General features: G+C 46.1%; 1 protein-coding gene across 1 annotated transcript in view; it reads left to right on the plus strand.

The window, feature by feature from the left end:
• Positions 1 to 5705: 5705 nt before the first annotated feature.
• LOC144601767 (monocarboxylate transporter 5-like) overlaps positions 5706 to 24615 on the plus strand; it is a 54995-nt gene continuing 36085 nt past the window's right edge. The window contains exon 1 of the mRNA XM_078414157.1: positions 5706 to 5801. Coding sequence (XP_078270283.1) covers positions 5712 to 5801 — 90 coding nt within the window. The 5' untranslated portion in view covers positions 5706 to 5711. The remainder of the gene's footprint in view (positions 5802 to 24615) is intronic.

Below are 24615 nucleotides of genomic sequence, written 5' to 3' on the forward strand. Positions count from 1 at the left end.
GGTGAACCTAGCAAGATCGAGCAAAGAATTCAATGCAACAAAGTTGACCGTACAGAATACTTCCTAACATTATCCATTTCTCAATTGTAATTTTCAGTACGAGGTAGGAACAAATATCCTTGGAGCACTGTACAAAAATGATTCGAGAAGAATAATTATTGTGCAACTGTAATCATATCATTTTTGAATGTAATTATAATAATACTAAACAGAACACCATTTGAAAGTAGTTCTCTGAACAACAAGGACATGGTCTGTACAGTTGACTACTTTTATGTTACTTTAGAGATACAGTGCAGAAACAGGCCCTTCAGCCCACCGTGTCCCTGCTGATCAGCAATCACCCCATACACTGGCACCATCCTACCCACTAGAGACCATTTACAATTTTTTTTTACCAAAGCCAATTAACCTACAAACCTGCACGTCTTTGGAACGCGGGAGGAAACCGGAGCAGCCAGAGAAAACCCACAGGGAGAATGTACAAACTCCATACAGACAGCACCCATAGTCAGGATCAAACCCAAGTCTCTGGCGCTGCAAGGCAGCAACTCTACCACTGTGCCACCATGCTGCCCTGTTGATTGGGGTCTTTTGTTTGAAATATATAAATCATCCCTGACCAAACTGATTAAGTCCTTTTGGACAAAGCCTGATTGTGTTTGCAGCAGATGGCGGGCGAATCAACATAAGGGATAAACCTGAAGATACAGGTCAAGTGGCATCATTGAATGAGATTAGCACAGATAGGCATCACAGTCCTATTTCCATGCTGCAACTCTAAAGTAAACTAAACTAAACTAGACTAAATGAAACTAAACTAAACTTAGATAAACTAAATTAAAACTTCCCTCATCTATAAGCTCTATCTTGTAGAATAGCATGCAGCTGGTGCATTTGAGTCACTCCACCTGCAGAGTAGACATCATTCTGATTTAGAAATATGTAGGCATTTCTTCATTGCCGTTGGGTCTAAAACCTGGAACTCCCAACTCTAAAGTCTCTTGGAACAAATGTCCTTTGCCTGGTGTCATAATGGCTGAGGTAGTTATATTGTTATTGTCCAAAGCTTCGTAGATTGCCAATTCTAAAGTCCCTTGCACTGATCACAATGACACCTCAATAGCTTCCAATCTGAAAAAGGACCTATTTAGACACTAAAAGCTGAAGCAACTCAGCGGTTCAGGCAGCATCTCTGGAGAAAAGCAATAGTTGACATTTCGGGTCGAGGCCCTTCTTCAGACTGAGAGTCAGGGGAAAGGGAAACATCGAGATATTGAAGGTAAATTGAACAAAGGAATGAAAGTTACCTGCAAAAAGCAACTATGATCAAGGAAAGGTGTAGCCCACAATGCTCCATTGCGGGCTGAGGGCTGGGTGATAACAAGTTATACAGACAGTGAAACTCAACAGGCCGACAGTGAAACTGGTAGAAAATATCTAGTGAATGGAGTATTGTGAGGGGAAATGTGTTATTTAGCAAGAATAAGTGTGGAATAATGTTTAAAGAGTGCAGAATGTTGCAGTACAGAGGGACCTGGTGCCCTCGTACATGAAGTTTTCAGCGCAGGTACAGCAAGGAACTTTGAAGGCAAAAGGAATATTGCCCCTTGTTGAAAGAAGATGGAGTACAAAAGTACTAACAATTCTCCAGTGTATTTAGAAGAGATATGTTTCCATCAAAGGCAAACTTGAGAGGGTTCATTAGACCGGCACAAACAACGGCTGCCACGCCAACAGTCTGTCCGTCCCTTCCTTCTTTGTTGGTTTTTTTTGTATGTGTTAAATGTACGGTTTAGTGTTCTTTAGCTTATTTTATGTGGGGGGTGGAAGGGGGGTTGGTGGAGACTTTAAAAAAAATCTCTTACCTTGACGGAGATGCTATTTTTTTTTCCCGTATCGTATCTCGGTCGGCACTGCAACCTAACGTTGAGGAGCTGGAGGCCTTTGCCAGGGATCGACCTCTGAGCTCCAACTGCGGGAGCCTGCGGACTTTAACACCGTGGAGCTTGCGGTCCCTGGTTAGAGGCCGACTTCGGGAGCTCCAAGCCTCAGGAGCTTTGACTGCCCCGACGCGGGAGCTGTGATCGCCCTGACGCGGGGGCTTCGACTGCCGGCTGCGGGAGTTTCGATCGCCCCAACGGATGGTTCGACTGCCCCAACCACGGGAGAAAAATGAGGGAAGAAGTTTAGACTTTCTTGCCTTTCAGTGAGGAATGTGGGGAATCCGCTGTGGTGGATGTTTATGTTAACTTTTATGTAGTTGTGTGTGATGTTGCTTTTTTTTAGTATGGCTGTATGGTAATACGAATATCACTGTACCTTAATTGGTACACGTGACAATAAAAGACCTTTGATACCTTGAATCCTGTCTTATGAGGAGTAATTGTTCAAGTTACTAATTGGTCCTATAATCATTGGAAGAATGAGAGTTTTTAGTTTTAGACATACAGCGCAGAAACAATCCTCAGCCCAGGGTGCCCGTGCTGACCGGTGATCACCCGCTCACGCTGGTTCTATCCAACACACACTAGGGGCAATTTACAGAAGACAATTAACATACAAAGCCGCACGTGTTTGGAATGTGGAGAACCCGGAGAAAACCCACGTGATCACAGGGAGAACGTGCAAACTCCACACAGACAGCACCTGAAGTCAGAAATGAACCTAGGACTCTGACGCTGTGAAACAGCAGCTCTACCGCTGTGCCACTGTGCTGCCCTTAGTACCACAGTGCTGCACTTCAAGAGGTGATCTTACAAAGCATATAAGTCTCGGAGGGGAATTCAATTCAGAGACCCTGACAGGGTGGATACTGAGAACCAATTTCCCCTCAAGTGGAAATCGAGAACTGGGTTCCAGAATAAGGGATTGTCCATTAAAATAGAGATGCAGAGGGATTTCTTGCAAATCTTTGATATTCTTTACCCCAGACAGCTGGGAAAGCTGAATCACTGGATATATTCCTGGTGAAGGGAAACAGATTTTTGGTCTATGGAAGATTCAGGGTTTGCAGGGAGCTGGTGGGAGGGTGCAACTAAGTCTATGATCAGTCTGACCATAATCTTACTGAATGGTGAAACAGGTTTGGTGGCCATAAGGCCTACATGTTGCTATTTCCTATCAAGAGAGAGTTAGATCTAGCTCTTAGGGCTAAAGGAATCAAGGGATAAGGGGAAAAAGCAGGAACGAGGTACTGATTTTAGATGATCAGCCATGATCATATTGAATGGCGGTACTGGCTCGAAGGGCCAAATGGCCTACTCCTGCACCTATTTTTCTATGTTTCTATGTTCCAACTTAACAGCTCCATGGGGAGTGCTTTTACCAGTTGGATGGCAAAACATTGTTCAATAAAGATGTTTAGGATTTGCCATTAAATTCTGGGATGGCGTTAATGTGCTATGCAATCCTAGCATTTATTGACAGTTCCTAAATATCTTTATTTAGGAAATATCTTTATTTAGTCCCTATGTTTTTTTACATTAATTTAAGAGAAGAGGGGATCTGAGGGAAATCATTTTCGCTCAAGAGGGTGGGGAGTACCTGGAACTGCTGGTGTATGTGGTGAAAGCTGCTGATTGAGATGCTGACAGCATTTAAGAAGGGTCTCGATCCAAAACGTCACCCATTCCTTCTATCCAGAGATGCTGCCTGTCCCGCTGAGTTACTCCAGCATTTTGTGTCCATCTTCAGAATTTAAGATGTGTTAGACACACAATTTAACCTGCCAAGGTACAGAAGGTTGTGGGCCAAGTGATGGAAGGTGGGATCAATACAGGTGGGTGCCCACTGGTTAGCATGGCGATGAGGACCAAATGGCCTGTTTTCGTGCTATGTGACTTCATGACTGTTTCACTAACTTTATTGTAGAGACCTTTGTAGGAACTGCAGACGTTGGTTTACGCAAAAGGACACAAAGTGCTGGAGTAATTGAGCGGGTCAGGCATCATCTCTGGAGAACATGGATGGGTGACGTTTCGGGTCAAGATATTTCTTCAGACTTCAGAGATCCTTCTTCGGACTTCAGAGTCTGAAGAAGCGTTATCGAACCGAAACGTCACCCATTCATGTTGTCCATAGACGCTGCCTGACATGCTGAGTAAGAGTTACGCCACCATCTTTTGTCTATCTTTGGTATAAACCAGTATCTGCAGTTCTTTGTTTCTACTTCTCTAGAGATTCTGCCCGACCTGCTGAGTTACTCTCTGTGACACTCTCTGTGTCCTCTAACTACATTGCCCATTCATATATCATATGTGATTTTTCTCCCAGTCTCCTCCCACGGGTGAGTTTGGGAGTAATCTTGTATTCGCTCTGGCTTCTAATGTGATACTCGCTGGAATTTAGAAGACTGAGGGGGGATCTTATAGAAACATATAAAATTCTTAAGGGGTTGGAGAGGCTAGATGCGGGAAGATTGTTCCCGATGTTGGGGGAGTCCAGAACCAGGGGTCACAGCTTAAGGATAAGGGGGAAGTCTTTTAGGACCGAGTTGAGAAAACATTTCTTCACACAGAGAGTGGTGAGTCTGTGGAATTCTCTGCCGCAGAAGGTAGTTGAGGCCAGTTCATTGGCTATATTTAAGAGGGAGTTAGATGTGGCCCTGGTGGCTAAATGGATCAGGGGGTATGGAGAGAAGGCAGGGTCAGGTTACTGAGCTGGATGATCAGCCATGATCATATCGAATGGCGGTGCAGGCTCGAAGGGCCGAATGGCCTACCCCTGCACCTATTTTCTATGTTTCTCTAGAGATTCTGCCCGGCCTGCTGAGTTACTCTCTGTGACACTCTCTGTGTCCTCTAACTACATTGCCCATTCATATATCATATGTGATTTTTCTCCCAGTCTCCTCCCACGGGTGAGTTTGGGAGTAATCTTGTATTCGCTCTGGCTTCTAATGTGATACTCGCTGGAATTTAGAAGACTGAGGGGGGATCTTATAGAAACATATAAAATTCTTAAGGGGTTGGAGAGGCTAGATGCGGGAAGATTGTTCCCGATGTTGGGGGAGTCCAGAACCAGGGGTCACAGCTTAAGGATAAGGGGGAAGTCTTTTAGGACCGAGTTGAGAAAACATTTCTTCACACAGAGAGTGGTGAGTCTGTGGAATTCTCTGCCGCAGAAGGTAGTTGAGGCCAGTTCATTGGCTATATTTAAGAGGGAGTTAGATGTGGCCCTGGTGGCTAAATGGATCAGGGGGTATGGAGAGAAGGCAGGTACAGGTTACTGAGCTGGATGATCAGCCATGATCATATCGAATGGCGGTGCAGGCTCGAAGGGCCGAATGGCCTACCCCTGCACCTATTTTCTATGTTTCTCTAGAGATTCTGCCCGGCCTGCTGAGTTACTCTCTGTGACACTCTCTGTGTCCTCTAACTACATTGCCCATTCATATATCATATGTGATTTTTCTCCCAGTCTCCTCCCACGGGTGAGTTTGGGAGCAATCTTGTATTCGCTCTGGCTTCTGATGTGATCCTACGGGGCAGGTAACCCCTTTGCTCAGGAAGAAGCAATGGTGCTCAGGAAAGCCAGACAGGTTGAGTTGAACCTGTTAACCCCGGCCGCTAGGGGTAGGCTGTGTCCGTATGACTTGGTGAAGCAATGCTTGGAGACAACCCAGAGAGGGAGAGACTCTGACTCTGACTCTGCTGGGACTAGCGAGGCAGACAACCGGCCAGCCCCGGGAAGGTAACCGAAACCTCACCATGTCGAGACCCAACGAAGCCCAAAGTCGGAAACTGGTCGACCCCCCGGAGGGAGGCTGGGGGTGGATAATCGTCTTCTATCTCTTTATGGTAAGGGGGAAGTTTTTACAGCCAGAGAGAAGAAAGTGAGAATTGCAACAGGAGCGACCTGTTGCAACAAGACGGGGGCAGCAGCTGGCGAGGCAAGTGTGGCACCAGCAACTAGAGGTTGGGAGCCAAGTTGTCTCTTTCCATGCCCTGGGGCGGAATCGCCTCTGGTGCTAGGGGGGGGGGGGGGGGGGGGGTATTTATTTAAAGTCCGTGGGCCAAAAATAACCAGGAAGAGAGCTTCTTTGGCAGAGTTTAAGGATGTTCGTTTGGCAACAATCTGAAACGAAAGTCTATGGAATCAACAACAGAAGAGGAATTTTTGATTTGTTGTTCAGGCTGTTGAAATCTGGCAATCCCAGCTTTATGTTTTGTGCAGACAGTGAACATAGTTTTAGCGACACAGGGTCGAATGGAGCCCCGTCGGAAGTCGTGTGTTTATTCTTCTATAAGTGAGTCCAAATCTAATCTAAACAGACACACACTCTTAATAATCCGCCAATAATGTGCATTGGTTCTGTTCGCACTGTACTCTTTGTGTGATGGTTATCCTGTTTTTTTGTTTTTTTGTTTGCTCCGGGGAAATGGGTACAGCCACTCTTAGCGACCTCGTTACCTACCCCAGTTACACCTGCAAGGTATTGGACCTTCTGATGGTCGCTTTATAACTGAGCCGTTTACCAACACATCGAAGAAGGACTCCAGAAAGTCGTCAGGAATAGGGCGGACGCTGCAAATCTTTTACAAAAGAACGCAGCAATAATAATTTAAGAACCTTAAAAGAGATGCCTGCCTGTTCCGCTGGGTTACTCCAGCACTTTGTGTCTAACCTTGAAAAGAATAATGGGATCCAGCAGAGTCAGCATAGACTAAGCAAAGGAAAATCACACTGGACTGATCTACTGCACTTTGTCATGTATCCAGCAGAATAGGCAAGAGGAAACCAGAAAATGTGGTGAATTTGGAATTTATGAGGCTTTTGGAAAACCTTATCAAAATTGGGCGACAAGGTGAGAGGATGTGGAATTAGGGATAATGTATTGATGTGGATGGAAAATTGGTTGTCAGAGACAAAGCAGAGATTTAATAAATGGGTGACTAATTGTTTTCAGGGGTGGTCTACTAATTTGGTACCACAGGAATGGCCCCAGCGAGTCTCGATCTCCATCAGGGTTTGGCTGAAGGCATGAAATATCATTTGCCATGTTTATTGATGGAACATAGAACATGTTCAGTTTTCATTCCAGTTTCAGTTCAGTTTAGTTTATTGCCACCCCTACTGAGGTGCAGTGAAAAGCTTTTGTTGCGTGCTAACCAGTCAGCAGAAAGACAAATCATGATTACAATCAAGTCATTTACAGTGTATAGATACATGATAAGGGAATTTAGTGCAAGGTAAAGCCAGCAAAGTCCAAACAGGATAGTCCGAGGGCCACCAACGAGGTAGAGAGTAGTTCAGCACTGCTCTCTGTTTGTTGCAGGGTGATTCAGTTGCCTGATAACAGCTGGGAAGCTGGGAAGAAACTGTCCCTGAATCTGGAGTTGTGCATTTTCACACTTCTATACCTTTTGCCTGATGGGAGAGGGGAGAAGAGGGATTGGCCAGGGTGCGGCTCGTCCTTGATCACTGGAACGTTGGTGGGTGAGGGGAGACTTGATAGAAGTATATAGTAGATATAGATAGGGTAGACAGTCAGAACCTTTTCCCCCAGTGTGGAAATGTCCAACAGCAGAGGGCACAGGTATAAGGTGAGAAGGGGGAAAGTTTAATTGAGATGTGTGGGACAGGTTTTTAAAACAGAGATGGGGGGGGGGGGGGGGGGGGGGGGGGGGATGGGGGGGGGGGGGGGGATGGGGGGGCTGGAACGCATTGCCAAGGATGGTGGTGGAGGAGGCAGATACGATAGAGGCATTTGTGATGCTTTTAGATAGGCACATGGAAATACAGCGACTAGAGGGACAGGGATCATGTCCAGGCAGATGAGATCAGTTTAGTAAGGCATCATGTTCAGCACAAACATTGTGGGCTGATGAGCCTATTCCTGTGCTGTACTGTTCTATGTACTATATTTCTGGCACAGCACAGGAACAGCCCCTTTGGTCCAATGTCAGTGGTGCGCACGATGCCAAATTAAACTAATCTCCTCGGCCTGCCTGTGATCCATATCCCTACATTCCCTGTATATCAATGTGCCTATTTAAAAGCCTCTGAAACACCATTATCCTATCAGCCTCCACCACCATCCTTGGCAGCACATTCCAGGAACCCACCACCCACTGTGTAAAAAACTTGTCCCACACAATTCCTTTAAGCTTTTCCCCTCCCACCTTAAAGCTGTGCTATCCAGATATTTCCAACCTGGGAATAAAGTGCCTCGTAATCTTCAATCAGGTCTCACCTCAAGCCCCCCCCCCCCCCCCCCCCGTGTTCTAGAGATGCAATATGTTGAAAGAATGGAGCAACTGGGCTTATATTCACTAGAATTTAGAAGGATGAGAGGGGATCTTATAGAAACATGTCAAATTGTTAAGGGATTGGTCAGGCTAGATGCAGGAAAGATGTTCCCGATGTTGGGGAGACCAAAACCAGAGGTCACAGTTTAAGAATAAGGGGTAGGCCATTTTGGACTGAGATGAGGAAAACCTTTTTCACCCAGAGTGTCATGAATCTGTGGATTTCTCTGCCACAGAAGGCAGTGAAGGTCAATTCACTGGATGTTTTCAAGAGAGAGTTAGATTTAGCTCTTAGGGCTAAAGGAATCAAGGGATATGGGGGAGAAAGCAGGAACGGGGTACTGATTTTGGATGATCAGCCATGATCATATTGAATGGCGGTGCTGGCTCAAAGGGCCGAATGGCTTACTCCTGCACCTATTTTCTATGTTTCTATGTTTCTAAAACTAATGATGCAAAGTGATTGGGATTTGAGGAGGGAGAAGGATGTAAAGAGACGTCAAGCAACACGAGACAAACTGGATGCGTGAGTGAGAACATCACAGATGCAATATAATGCGGACAAATGTGAAGTTATTATGTAGTATCAAAACACAAAGAAAAGTGGTGAGATGGCTGGCTGATGTTGATGTTTAAATGAACCTAGGTGTCCTTGTATATGAGTCACTAAAAGCCAACATGCAAGTGGAACAAGTGGTTTGGAAGGCAAATAGTGTATTGACTTTTTATTAGGAGATTTGATTACAGGAATAAAGATAACACAGTCATTATATAATTTCGGGCATCGCAGTAGAGGTTGCTGCCTCAACAGTGCCAGAACACGGGTTCAATCCTAATCTCGGAGTCTGACTGTGTGGAGTTTGCCCGTTCTCCCTGTCACTGCGTGGATTTCCTTTGGATGCTCCAGTTTCCTCCCACATTCCAAAGCCGTGTGGATTTGTCGGTTAATTGGCCTCTGTAAATTGCTACTCGAGTGTAGGGAGTGGATCAGGAAGTGGAATAACAAAGAACTAGTGGGAACAGTTGGTCGGCGTGGACTCGATGGGCCAAAGGGCCTGTTTCCATGCTGTATCTCTGAACATAATACTGTGGCGAGACCATTGCAGGAGAGTTGCTCTTTCTGCATAAGAGAGAATATATTTCCTATAGAAGAAGCACATTCAAGATTCAGTCTTCAGACCCACCAGCTTCATAAGAATTCATTTTCTTTCTCATTCCCCATTGCAATTCCATCACCCAAACCCATCCCTGAATGTAGACCAAGTAAGCTTCCATAGCAATGTAGACAACAGATAGCTTAACATTAGACTGATACTTCAGTGCTTTCCACTGGATAAGACTGTAGGAAAAGGCCCATGTTAGATATGCCAACAATGTTCTGTTGTCAACCTGTACCAACACAACCACCTTATTATGAAGAATGATCTCGACCCGAAACGTCACCCATTCCTTCTCTCCAGAGAAGCCGCCTGTCCCGCTGAGTTACTCCAGCTTTTTGTGTCCACCTTATTATGAAGGTTGGGATTGCCACGTTACTATTATTGCCTGTGACCATTAACGCTTGATGTCAGTGTCCTGAGTGAGACATGATAGCAGAAGATGGAAGCTCAAGGAACAAGCTGCTTGGCATTCCTCTGCAATGGCAAACCAAAAGAGGAACACCATCAGAGCGACACGGTGGCGCAGCGGTAGAGTTGCTGGCTTACAGCGCCAGAGACCCAGATTCAATCCTGACTATGGGTGCTCGTTGTCTGTACGGAGTTTGTACGTTCTCCCCGTAACCGCGTGGGTTTTCTCCGTGTGCTCCGGTTTCCTCCCACGCTCCGAAGATGTACAAGTTTGTATTTTAATTGGCTTTGGTTTCAAAAATTGTAACTTGTTCCCAGTGTGTAGGATAGTGTTAGTGTATGGGGATCACTGGTCAGCTCAGACCCGGTGGGCCAAAGGGCCTGTTTCAGCGCTGTATCTCTAAGCTAAAGGAAATAAGTGAACCTCGCATGTCCTTCCAGCTCGCTCTAATGCAGAACCAGCACACTACAGTCATCCAGCACGGGGACACCAAATCTGGAAGCCATGGACACTGCAAAGACAAACTTCTACTCTGACCTTAAAAACAAATGTGCCTTGCATATCTGTGACAAACTGATCCTTCTGGGCGACTTCAGTTCCAGCCTGGGGAAAGATACGATACTCTGGCAAGGCATACTGTAACTGGAAAGGAGAAAGCAAGATTAACTCCAATGGTCCTACTCCTGCCGAAATGCTTGGAGCAGTCTTGTCATAACCAACTTGCTGCTTTATCAGAGAGACTAGCACAAGACTACATGACATCACCCATGATCTGGAGATTGGCACTTATTAGAGATTATATCCTATCCGAGCAGAAAGGACATGGATGTCTGCATCTCCTGCCCATTATTGGCACCAATGACCTTTGATTTATCGCTCTGTTACCTCCAACAGCTTGGCCATTGGCAGCACCCTCCAAACAACCTGCTAATTGCCTCCAACATCTGGGCTATCTTGAAGTCCACCTTGACTGTGGTCGTCTGTGCCTGGATCGCACTGCCATGGGTGATCTTGGAGGCAGATACGATTGTGATATTGAAGAGACTTTTGGATAGGCACATGGACATGCAGGGAATGGAGGGATATGGATTATGTACAGGCAGGTAATGGTTAGTCTTGACATCATGTTCGGCACAAACATTATGGGCCGATGGGCCCATTCCTAGGCTGTACTGTTCCATGTTCTGTGTTATGGTTTTTAGTAATAATTATATGGAATATTGAAATCCAATCAATGTGCTCAACATAGTGTAATTTTTTTATCAGCACCTTGAAACAAGGTGGCAGAATACAAAGTCAGGCAGATAAGGGTTGGTCTTTATATATGAAGTTTGGCTCAGACATTGTGGGCCGAATGGCCTGCTCCTGTGCTGTACTCTTCCATGTTCAAACAAAACAAAAATAATCATTCAATCTATGCAACCGATCCAATCCAGAACCAAAGTCACTTTAACCTCAGTCATTAAACTGCAGATAATACTTGCATAGGTGCATGAAGCCAGGCGCAAAGTAATTGTGATCACATTCACTGAAACATACAAGTGAAAGTAAAATGCATGCGAAACAAAGCTGCAGTACCAACCTGGCTTGTTGTACAACATCGCCCTCTGATAATAAAGGTCCAAGACAATACTCTGGAAAATGTACACCATTTACCATATCTTAAAGCTATTTACTAAAGTTGCAGCGGTATAGTTGTTGCCTTACAGCGCCAGAGACCCGGGTTTGATCCTGACTCCGGATACTGTCTGTATGGAGTTTGTACATTCTCCCCGTGACCGCGTGGGTTTTCTCCAGCTGCTCCAGTTATATAACTGCAGCATGACCTCCCAACTTCTATACTCTTCCCCACTGTTCTCCAGAGATTGTGTCCGACTTTGTTTTCATGTCAGCTTCTTTTGGACTCCATTCCGGATGTTTTCTGGAGTTTATTCCTGTAACTGCCTTCTGCCTTGAGATACCCACAAGGTAAAGAAGCAGTTTTAGCCGTGGTTGTGGCTCATGAGTGGCGGGGGGCCGTGCGGCAGAAACTCCAGATGGGTCGTGTGCCGTGGCCGCGCCCCGGCAACTGACCTGCCTCGCCCGCCGCGGAACCGGGATCCCCGCCTGCAGAGGGAGCCACCGAGCTCAGCCCCTGCTCATCGCTGAGAACCGGAGAGAAGGGTGGAGGGAGTCGGTGACGACGGATGCAAGAACAAAGACGAACCGGGGTCTTGCCTTCCGCGCCCTCGAGTCGGCTGCGGGAGGCACCCCGGGGCACAAACGCTGAAGGTGGCCAGACGAGGAGAGGGACGACAGTTGACGGGACGATCCGGGCGGAGGAGACGGCTGCAATGGACCTTTATAGTGAATAATGAAAGGCCTGGATAGAGTGGATGTGGAGAGTCCAGGCCCAGAGGTCATAGCCTCAGAATTAAAGGATGTTCATTTAGGAAGGAGATGAGGAGGGATGCTTGTATTCAGAATCTGTGGAATTCTTTGCTGTGGAGGCCTTCAATGGATATTTTTAAGGCAGAGATAGATAGATTCTTGATTAGTATGAGCATCAGTAGTTATCGGGAGAAGGCAGGAGAATGGGGCTAGGAGGGAGAGATAGATCAGCCACAGGTTGAATGGCAGAGTATATTGATGGGCCGAATGGCCTGATTCTACTCCTCTCACTTATGAACTTTATGGTCAGTTGCAGCTAAGACTTTGAAAATGGCGGCAAAACTTGGTGACTCTTGTATATGGACTCAGTGGGCTGTTTCCATACAGTCTGTACTTAATCAGGGATTGTACATATGTATGGCAGTACTTTTACTGATCTGTATGCGTAAAAAAATCATTTCACTGGACCTTGCTACATGTGATAATAAAGCAGCATTGAACCATTGAATGGGGGTAAAAGTCTTCCGGTTCCCCTTGAAGCTTTCGCCTGGGCTCAAGGCTGCTCACTACGCAGAGGCACAAGAGAGGACTTGCCAATGGAGAAGATATGAAACAGACAGGGAGAGATTTACCCCAGCTCCCGATTACCCTGTTTCCCCGCCCTCCCCCCACCGACCCCATCCACCATCATCCACACGCTTCTTCCACTGGATTCCTTCCCTCGGCGGCTCCCCCCTCTGTCGTTCCCACCTGCCACCGTTCCTCCTTATTTGGTTCCCACTTTCCCCCCCTGCCTTTCTCATCCGATTTCAAAATCTGCAGCCTTCGCTTGTCACCTCCCAACCCAACTCAAACGGCTGTCTTCACCCTCCCATTCCCCACACCTGACCCTTATCTGCACCCCCTCACCTACAACACATCCACCTATCACTTGCTAGCTCTTGCCCCGCTTCTCCCCACTCCCCCACGTTCCACCTCCTTAAACTGACTACTTGCCCTCTAGTGTGCAGGAAGTGGATGCAAAAGTGAGATAACATAGAACCAGTGCGAATGGGTGATCGATGGTCTGCGTGGACTCAGTGTGCCCAAGGGCCTGTTTTCTTGCTGTATCATTCAATTCAATTGCAGTACAAAGGCCTCAGTGAGAGAGTCTGCGGGTTTGGTTGTGACTCATTACTTCCTTGTTCCTGAGGTGTATGATCAGTTTCACCCAGTGATGGAGAAATTATTCTGAAGGGATTTTACTTAATATCTGTTAATTATAAATGTTCCATGTTGCAATCAGAGTGTTAGAGTAAATAGATGTATAACAGGGCGGTAGTATGGCTTTGAAGATAGAATGTAAGCTTACGTAATATGAGTTGCATCATTGAAGAACATGAGATACTATTTCCTCAGTGGAGAAAGGACTGTGAATAGTCTTTTTATGTTGAACTCCGTCATAGTGAGACTGTTTTATGGGTTGTGCAATTACTGACTATGAGTAAAGGTTGTTCAAGAATGTAAATGCAAAAGGTTATTAATTGTTTCTCGATATGACAGTATTCCATATAGGATAAGGGAATCTCATTGCATCCGGGTGTGTAGGGGAATAAATCAATCTAACCTAATCCCCATATCAAGATGGTCTACAAATCACATGGAAACTTACAAACTACGTGACAGGATATAATTAAACAGTGGTGACAAACCAGGTAGATTCTGCCCCTCCACCTCTGCATGAGATAGATGAATCATTTGGTCCTTTGAAGACCAGTCTTTGGGCACAGTGACGTTGTGGTTAAGTTATTGATTTGTCCTCCAGAGACTTGAACCATTGATTGGGAGTGATGTGCCTGTGAAGTGGCATGCGCCGTTTCTAAGTGGCGGATGCAAATTCATTTGTGGCTTCCAAAGATGCTTGGATAAATATTAGAAGGAGCCGAGGGGAAAGCATGGGGAATGGGATGAACCACTCTGCTGGACACAAAGATGGCACTGGCTCAAGGAATAAAATGGCTGCATGGTACTCTGATAATAAATTTGATAGAGTTCATGTCCATAAGTTGTAGGAGCAGAATTAGGCCATTCGGCCCATCAAGTCAACTCCGCCATTCAATCATGGCTGAGGAGGAGCCAGCGCTGCCGTCGCAGCTGCGGCTTGCCTGCAGTCCGTCTGTCTTTTGTGTTTTTTGTTGTTTTTGTGTTTTTGTTGTTTTTGTATGAATTGTAGTTTTAATATGGTGTAGTGTTTGTATGTTATGTTTGGGGGGGGGGGGGGGGGGGAGGGAACGGGAACTGTAAAATTCTCTCTCCCGAACGGAGACGCGACCTTTGTTTCTGTGTCGTGTCTCTGTTCCCGTTGCGGCCTACCACCGGCCATGCACCTGGGGCTCTGGTTCGCAGAGCCCGCGGCCCGGACTCACCACCTGCGGCGCTGGCTGCCTGCGGATGCTGCGGGAGCGGCTGCGACTCGTCTCCGGAGGCTCCGGCGCGGGCCGCGTGGATGTCGGAAGCCCGCAGGCCCCTGGGTGGGGGCCGACATCGGGAGCTCCGGCAGAGGCAGCGGCAGCGTGTTCGCCCGCCCCGAATCGCGGGGCTTGGGTCAGCCCACCGCGGACCTTTCACCGTCCGGCGCGGCCTGAAATAGGCCGTGAACCTTTCACCGTCCAGCGGGGGCTTCAATACCGGGAGCCCCGACCGCCCCGACGTGGCAACTCCAACAGCCTGACCGCAGGAGAAGACGGCAGGGAAGAGAAAAAGACATTCTGGCCTTCCATCACAGTGAGGAGGGGACTGGAGGAGACTCACTGTGATGGATGTTTCTTTTTGTTTGGTGTTAGTTTGTGATTGTATGTGTTATTGCATTTTTATTGATTATTCTTATTGGTCTTATTGTTTAACTGCGGGTAATGTTTCATTTCACTACACATTTATGTGTATGTGACAAATAAACGACTATTGACTATTGATCTATCTTTCCCTCTCAGCCCTATTCTCCTGCCTTCTCCCCATAACCCCTGACACCCATACTAATCAAGAATCTGTCAATCTCCACCTTAAAAATATCCATTGGCTTGGCCTCCACAGTTGCCTGTGGCAAGGAATTCCACAGATTCACCATCCTCTGACTAAAGAAATTCGTCCCCATCTCCTTTCTAGTGGTACGTCCTTTTGTTCTGAAGCTATGGCCTCTGGTCCTAGACATACCTAGAGAGTATAAGGCTGGGAATTTTGCATTTATTGTCTGTCTCTAACTGTCTCTGTTGACTCCAAACTATCAATAGGGTTGACTCTTAACTGTCCCTGAACTGAGGGAAGCGTTAAGTTCAAAGTCAATAATATTGATGGATTTGGAGACTCATAGAGACCAAACCGGTTAACAATAGAAGTGTAAAACAAGTTTTGCTTCTCATTACTTCTGGATATTTTCCCACTGTTTCGAGTCCATTTCCTCTGCTACGTTTTCTCTCTGATGGCCCAGACTAAACCCTCATCGCCAGGTCTAAAGGAAATTCTCCAGCCTATGTTTATTAAGAAAATTCTTCAACTCTGGAGCCAGTGAAACAAATGTCTTCTGCAATCTCTCAACACTCCTCTCAGCCTTGCTAAAGAGTGTAGGAAAATAACTGCAGATGCTGGTACAAATCGAAGGAATCACAAAATGCTGGAGTAACTCAGCAGGTCAGGCAGCATAGAAACATAGAAACATAGAAAATAGGTGCAGGAGTAGGCCATTCGGCCCTTCGAGCCTGCACCGCCATTCAATATGATCATGGCTGATCATTCAGCTCAGTAGCCTGTACCTGCCTTCTCTCCATACCCCCTGATCCCTTTAGCAAAAAGGGCCACATCTAACTCCCTCTTAAATATAGCCAATGAACTGGCCTCAACTACCTTCTGTGGCAGAGAATTCCACAGACTCACACCTCTCTGTGTGAAGAAATGTTTTCTCATCTCGGTCCTAAAAGACTTCCCCCTTATCCTTAAGCTGTGACCCCTGGTTCTGGACTCCCCCAACATCGGGAACAATCTTCCCGCATCTAGCCTCTCCAACCCCTTAAGAATTTTGTATGTTTCTATAAGATCCCCCCTCAGTCTTCTAAATTCCAGCGAGTACAAGCCCAGTCTATCTAGTCTTTCCTCATATGTAAGTCCCGCCATCCCAGGGATCAATCTGGTGAACCTTCTCTGTACTCCCTCTAAGGCAAGAATGTCTTTCCTCAGGTTAGGAGACCAAAACTGCACACAGTACTCCAGGTGCGGTCTCACCAAGGCCCTGTACAACTGCAGCAGAACCTCCCTGCTCCTAAACTCAAATCCTCTTGCTATGAATGCCAACATGCAAAGTCCAGATATAACACATCGACTGGTTCTCCCTTATCCACTCTACTAGTTACATCCTCGAAAAATTCTATAAGATTCGTCAGACATGATTTGCCTTTGGTAAATCCATGCTGACTTTGTCCGATGATTTCACCACTTTCCAAACGTAATGCTATCACATCTTTAATAACTGACTCTAGCATTTTCCCCACTACCGATGTTAGGCTAACTGGTCTATAATTCCCCGTTTTCTCTCTCCCTCCCTTTTTAAAAAGTGGGGTTACATTAGCTACCCTCCAGTCCTCAGGAACTACTCCAGAATCTAAAGAGTTTTGAAAAATTATCGCTAATGCATCCACTATTTCTGAGGCTACTTCCTTAAGCACTCTGGGATGCAGCCTATCTGGTCCTGGGGATTTATCTGCCTTTAATCCATTTAATTTACCTAACACCACTTCCCGACTAACCTGGATTTCCCTCAGTTCCTCCATCTCTTTAGACCCCCGGTCCCCCGCTATTTCCGGCAGATGGTTTATGTCTTCCTTAGTGAAGACAGAACCAAAGTATTTGTTCAATTGGTCTGCCATCTCCTTGTTCCCTATGATCAATTCACCTGTTTCCGACTGCAAGGGACCTACATTTGTCTTAACTAATCTTTTTCTCTTGACATATCTATAAAAGCATTTGCAGTCAGTTTTTATGTTCCTTGCCAGTTTTCCCTCATAATCTATTTTCCCTTTCCTAATTAAGCCCTTTGTCCTCCTCTGCTGGACTCTGAATTTCTCCCAGTCCTCTGGTATGCTACTTTTTCTGGCTAATCTGTATGCTTCATCTTTTGTTTTAATACTATCCTTGATTTCCCTTGTTAGCCACGGATGCACTACCTTTCCTGGTTTGTTCTTTTGCCAAACTGGGATGAACACTTGTTGTAGTTCATCCATGCGACCTTTAAATGCCTTCCATTGCATGTCCACCGTCAACCCTTTCAGCATCAATCGCCAGTCTATCTTGGACAATTCACGCCTCATACCCTCAAAGTTACCTTTCTTTAAGTTCAGAACACTTGTTTCTGTATCGACTTTGTCACTCTCCATCCTAATGAAGAACTCCACCATATTATGATCACTCTTGCCCAAGGGGCCTCGCACAACAAGACTGCTAACTAACCCTTCCTCATTACTCAATACCCAGTCTAGAATGGCCTGCTCTCTCGTTGGTTCCTCGACATGTTGGTTTAGAAAACCATCTCTCAAACATTCCAAGAAATCCTCTTCCTCAGCACCCCTGCCAGTTTGGTTCACCCAATCTATATGTAGATTGAAGTCACCCATTATAACTGCTGCGCCTTTAGTGCATGCATTTCTAATTTCCTGCTTGATGCCATCCCCAACCTCCCTACTGCTGTTAGGTGGTCTGTACACAACTCCCACTAGCGTTTTCTGCCCCTTAGTGTTTCGTAGCTCTACCCATATCGATTCCACTTCCTCCAAGCTAATGTCCTTCCTTTCCACTGCTTTAATCTCCTCTCTAACCAGTAACGCTACCCCACCTCCTTTTCCTTTCTGTCTATCCCGCCTGAATATAGAATATCCCTGGATGTTGAGCTCCCAGCCTTGGTCACCCTGGAGCCATGTCTCCGTAATCCCAACTATATCATAATCATTAATAACTATCTCCACATTTAATTCATCCACCTTATTACGTATACTCCTTGCATTGAGACACAAAGCCTTCAGGCTTGTTTTTACAACTCTCTTACCCCTTGTACGATTATGTTGAAAAGTGGCCCTTTTTGATTTTTGCCCTGGATTTGTCTGCCTGCCACTTTTACTTTTCACCTTGCTACCTGTTGCTTCTACCCTCATTTTACACCCCTCTGTCTCTCTGCTCCAGCTCCCATCCCCCTGCCACATTAGTTTAAATCCTCCCCGACAGCACTAGCAAACACTCCCCCTAGGACATTGGTTCCATTCCAGCTCAGGTGCAGACCGTCCTGTTTGTACTGGTCCCACCTCTCCCAGAACTGGTTCCAATGTCCTAAAATTTTGAATCCCTCCCCCTTGCACCATTTTTCAAGCCACGTATTCATATGAAATATCCTCCTATTCCTATTCTGACTAGCACGTGGCACTGGTAGTAATCCAGAGATTATTACCTTTGAGGTCCTACTTTTTAGTTTATCTCCTAGCTCTCTAAATTCACCTTGTAGGACCTCATCCCGTTTTTTACCTAAATCGTTGGTGCCAACGTGCACCACGACAACTGGCTGCTCACCCTCCCCCTTCAGAATGTCCTGCAGCCGCTCAGAGATATCCTCCCTGACCCTTGCACCAGGGAGGCAACATACCATCCTGGAGTCTCGTTTGCGGCCGCAGAAACGCCTATCTATTCCCCTTACAATTGAATCCCCTATCACTATAGCCCTTCCACTCTTTTTCCTCCCCTCTTTTGCCGCAGAGCCACCCACGGTGCCATGAACTTGGCTGCTGCTGCCTTCCCCTGATGAGGCATCTCCCCCAACAGTATCCAAAATGATATATCTGTTTAGGAGGGAGATGACCGCAGGGGACTCCTGCATTACCTGCCTACTGCTACGCTGGCTAGTGGCCACCCGTTTCCTTTCTGTCCGCTTATCTTTTACCTGTGGTGTGGCCAACTCACTATACGTGCTATCCACGACCTTCTCAGCATCGTGGATGCTCCAGAATGAGTCCAACCGCAGCTCCAACCGTTCAATGCGGTTTGCCAGGAGCTGCAGCTGGACACACTTCCTGCACACGTAGTCATCAGGGACACCGACAATATCCCTGATCTCCCACATGTTGCAGGATGAGCACTCCACGGGGCCGATCTCATCTGACATGTCTTACCCCCAAATTAAATCAAATCCCTCTTAATCCTTTAAACTGTACCTTTACTAAAAAGCACTGAACCCTTAACTCACTGAACCCTTAACTTCCTGAACCCTGAACTCACTGAACCCTTAACTAAAAGTACGAATAAAAAGCAGAATTACAACCCCGGGGTTACGCCCAATCAGCTGCTTCCTCTAGTCCGCTTCCACAAATCAGCGGCTTCCTCCAGAACACTTCTTTTAAAGTGTGTGGGAACGTTTTTATCCCCAACCGCCTCCAACCACCTCCAACCGCCTCCAACCACCTCCAACCGCCTCCAACCGCTTCTGGGCCTCTGGGTGAACAAAGCCCCGCGCTGGGTTTTTAAACCTACCGCCCGGACGCTGCTCCAACCGCCTCCAACCGCTTCTGGGCCTCTGGGTGAACAAAGCCCCGCGCTGGGTTTTTAAACCTACCGCCCGGACGCTGCTCCAACCGCCTCCAACCGCTTCTGGGCCTCTGGAGAGAAGGAATGGGTGACGTTTCGGGTCGAGACCCTTCTATAGACTGATGTCTGGGGGGGCAGGACAAAGAAAGGATATAGGTGGAGACAGGAAGACAGTGGGAGAACTGGGAAGGAGGAGGGGAAGAGAGGGACAGAGGAACTATCTAAAGTTAAAGAAGTCAATGTTCATACCACTGGGCTGTAAGCTGCCCAAGTGAAATATGAGGTGCTGTTCCTCCAATTTCCGGTGGGTCTCATTATGACACTGGAGGAGGCCCATGACAGAAAGGTCAGACTGGGAGTGGGAGGGGGAGTTGAAGTGCCCAGCCACCGGGAGATCAGGTTGGTTAAGGCGGACTGAGCGAAGGTGTGAGCGAAATGATCGCCGAGCCTGCGTTTGGTCACGCCGATGTAGAGAAGTTGACATCTGGAACAGTATCCTAAAGAGTGGCGAGTTGAATGGAGTGCTATACTCTGCAGTATATTTAGTTTAGATATTAGTTTAAAGATACAGCGCAGAAACAGGCCCTTCGGATTACCGCGTCTGTGCCGACCAGCGATCCCTGTACACTAACACTATCCTACACAGACTAGGGACAATTTACAATTTTGCCAAGCAAATTAACCTACAAACCTGTATATCTTTGGATTGTGGGAAAAAACCAGAGCACCCGGAGAAAACCCACGCTGGTCATGGGGAGAATACACAAACTCCTTACAGGTAGCAGCCTTAGTCAGGATCGAACCTGGTCTCTGGTACTGTAAGGCAGCAACTCTACCACTGCGCCACCGTGCTGCAAATGTTACAAATAGTTGTGGTTTTAGAAATGGCATCGTCATCTACCTCCCCCAGTCTGAAAATCAATAATTTACCATGGTTTTCTTATCTCTACCCTTGACATACTTTCTTATCTACGCCGTTACTGATCCTTTTATTCCTCGGGCCTCAATTTAACTTTCCAGTCTTTTATCTGATTCTGGAAATCCGTGGATAGATTTCTAGCATTTTCTCCAACTTTCTCTGTTACCTGTGAAAATACCTGTCGGGTTAGTCAAGAAAAGAAACGACCTTTTTAAAACGGTGCGGGCTGTTGTTTATTAACTCAGACGTTGCAAAGTGTCTATTCAGTTTTCTTTGTTTATCTTTCTTAATGTTCCCCCATCAGTGATGTTAAAGTGACAAGCCTTTTGTTGCCTGGTTAGTCCCTACACTCCTTGTTGTAATTCGCCAGCTCTCCGGTACATTCGAGTGTCCGTGAAGGATGGAAGAAACATACCCAATTCCCATTCCCATCTCCATGCAGCTTGGCATTCTATTTACAAAAGCTGACCTACCCAGCCTGCTTTTCCAGAACCCCTACTGCACATTATTCATCCCACCCAATATCTCTATTATCTTGTAGAAACAAGAAACTGCAACTGCTGGTTTACAAAAAAAGGTCATAAGGTTATAAGGAATAGGAGTAGAATGATGCCATTCGGCCCATCAAGTCTACTTCACCATTCAATCATGGCTGATCTATCTCTCCCTCCTAACCCCATTCTCCTGCCTTCTCCCCATAACCTCTGACACCCATGCTGGAAGTAACCGGTTGGGCGGCATGGTGGCGCAGTGGTAAAGATGCTGACTTACATCGCTTACAGTGCCAGAGACCCGGGTTCGATCCTGGCTATGGGTACATGTATGTATGGAGTTTGCACGTTCTCCCCGTGATATGCGTGGGTTTTCTCAGGGAATTTCGCTTTCCTTCCACACACCAAAGACGTACAGTTTTGTAGGTTTATTGGCTTGGTATAAATGTAAAAACTGTCCCTGGTGTAGGAAAGTGTTAAAGTGCGGGGATCACTGGTCGGTGCAGACTCGGTGGGCCGAAGGGCTTGTTTCTGCGCTGTATCTAAACTAAACTAAAAACTAAACTCAGCGGGTCATGCAGCATCCCTGGAGAACATGTATGGGTGACGTTTTGGGTTGGGACACTTCTTCAGACTGACCCGCTGAATCACTCCAGCACTTTGTGTCTTGTCTATACTATCTACCCTCTGATTAAGACTAAGGCAGCATCCTCTTCCATGGTAAATACAGATGCAGCGTAAGGAATGGGGATGGTACACAGCTAATGGAGTTGCTGCATCACAGCTCCAACCATCTGGGTTTGTTCCAAAATGCTGTCTAAGTGGAGTTTGTATGTTCCTCCTGTGATCACGTGGGGTTTCTCTGGGTGGCACAGTGGCACAGCGGTAGAGTTGCAGCTTCCTGGGCCAAGGACCTGGGTTAGATCCTGACTACGGGCGCTTCTTGTACGGAGTTTGTACGTTCTCCCTGTGACCGCGTGGGTTTTCTCCAGGCACTCTGATCTCCACCCACACTCCAAAGACGTGCAGGTTCGTAGATTAATTGGCTTCGGCGAGTTGTAAAATTGTCCCTCGTGTGTGGATATTAGTGGATGGGGGTGATCGCTGGTCGGCACATACCCGGTAGGCCGAAGAGCCTGTTTCCACGCTGTATGTCTAAAGTAAAGCCTAAAGAGTGGTCCGGATTCTTTCCGCAATCCAAAGATGTCAGGGTTGGCAGGTTAATGCACCTGTGTGTATATGTTTGGTAGAATCGGGGGAGAGCTGAGGGGAGAATAAAACAAAGTGGGATTATCGTGGGATTGTTGTGGGTGGATATTTAATGGTAGGTGTGGACTTGCTGGGCTGAAGAGACTGTTTCTGACTCCATAAATGTTAATTAGTCAACCATGTACTTTGCTTCCTTGCATACAAAATCATTTGGGTTTCTGATCCATTCCTCCAGATTCCCACCAGCTGCTTGCTGTTTATACCCCTGATAAGATGGACTAATCTTTTCTGTAACATGCTTTGGAGACAATATTTTATGTTGTGTAGTATCCATCATTATTTGGAATGCATTTATTGTCCACATTCCCTTATCTTAACCTTAGGACTGGAGGAGACTCACTGTGATGGATGTTTCTTTGATGGATGTTTCTTTTTTTGTGTGTTTTTGGGGTTGTGTAATTTTAATGCCTATTTAGTGCTTTTATTGTTGGACTGTGGGTGACTGAATTTCGTCCAATTTGGATGACAAATAAAGCTATCTTGAATCTTGAATCTAAGGAATCTAAGATTGCCTATTTTATTGTTAAATTATTGGATCGTGCTCATAAGTCATAAGTCATAGGAGCAGAATTAGGTCATTCAGCCCATCAAGTATATTCCACCATTCAGTCATGGCTGATCTATCTTTCCCCCTCAACGCCATTCTCCTGCCTTCTCCCCATAACCTTCAACATCCTTACTAATCAAGAATCTGTCAATCTCTGTTTTAAAAATACCTAATGACTTGGCCTCCACAGCCTCAACAAGTCCATGCCGACCTTCAAGCTCCTCTTTTTACACCAATGTTACTCTATCCCATAATATTCTCCCCGCAGTCCCACCAATTTCCCCACATTCTACCACCCACGCACACACACTAGGGGCAATTTACAGCGGTCGATAAACCCACCAACACACACATCCTTTGGATGTGGGAGGAAACTATTGCAGTCACAGGGAGAACTCCACATGCAAACTCCACACTGACCACACCGCACGTCAGGATCAATCCAGGTCTCTGGAGCTGTGAGACAGTATACTCCAGCAGCTGTACTATTAATGATGCTCGTCATAATCACAATCATAATCATACTTTATTAGCCAAGTAAGTTTTGCAACATTCAAGGAATTTGGTTTGCCATACAGTCATACTAATAAAAAGCAACAAAACACACAAAATACATTTTAACATAAACATCCACCACAGTGACTCCTCCACATTCCTCACTGTGATGGAAGGTGAAAAAAAGTTCAATCTCTCCCCTTCTTTGTTGTCCGGCGGTCGAGGGCCTCGAGCTTTCCGTTGATAGACAATAGACAATAGGTGCAGGAGGAGGCCATTCGGCCCTTCGAGCCAGCACTACCATTCAATGTGATCATGGCTGATCATTCTCAATCAGTACCCCGTTCCTGCCTTCTCCCCATATCCCCTGACTCCGCTATCCTTAAGAGCTCTATCTAGCTCTCTCTTGAATGCATTCAGAGAATTGGCCTCCACTGCCTTCAGAGGCAGAGAATTCCACAGATTTACAACTCTCTGACTGAAAAAGTTTTTCCTCATCTCCGTTCTAAATGGCCTACCCCTTATTCTTAAACTGTGGCCCCTGGTTCTGGACTCCCCCAACATTGGGAACATGTTTCCTGCCTCTAACATGTCCAACCCCTTAATAATCTTATATGTTTCAATAAGATCCCCTCTCATCCTTCTAAATTCCAGTGTATACAAGCCTAGTCGCTCCAGTCTTTCAACATATGACAGTCCCGCCGTTCCGGGAATTAACCTAATAAACCTACGCTGCACACCCTCAATAGCAAGAATAGTGTGAATATTGTGTGGATAGTTATTATTTAGTGATCCTGTTGATTGCAGACACTTTATTTTAGTTGTGAACTAACCATTATTCCCGAGAATCCATTGCAGTTAGTTCACATAAGAACGAGTTTAGCACGGATTTCCATGAGAGGCCTTATGGATTGACTTTAGACTTATAGGGAGCTTGGATTCTACTGAGAAAGAGTATCAGTAAGCTACTCAGGAAAGTATAGCAGCATTTTCACTGACTGTATCTTGATACACGCGGAATTCTTTTATGCCATTTTCCAGTTTTGCATCAGATTTCAATCTGCTGAGTTACTAAAACTTTTCATTACCAGCCCAGCAAAGGAGATCTATTCTTTA

The sequence above is a fragment of the Rhinoraja longicauda genome, chromosome 17, assembly GCF_053455715.1.
Source record: "Rhinoraja longicauda isolate Sanriku21f chromosome 17, sRhiLon1.1, whole genome shotgun sequence".
NCBI classification, from domain to species: Eukaryota; Metazoa; Chordata; class Chondrichthyes; order Rajiformes; family Arhynchobatidae; genus Rhinoraja; species Rhinoraja longicauda.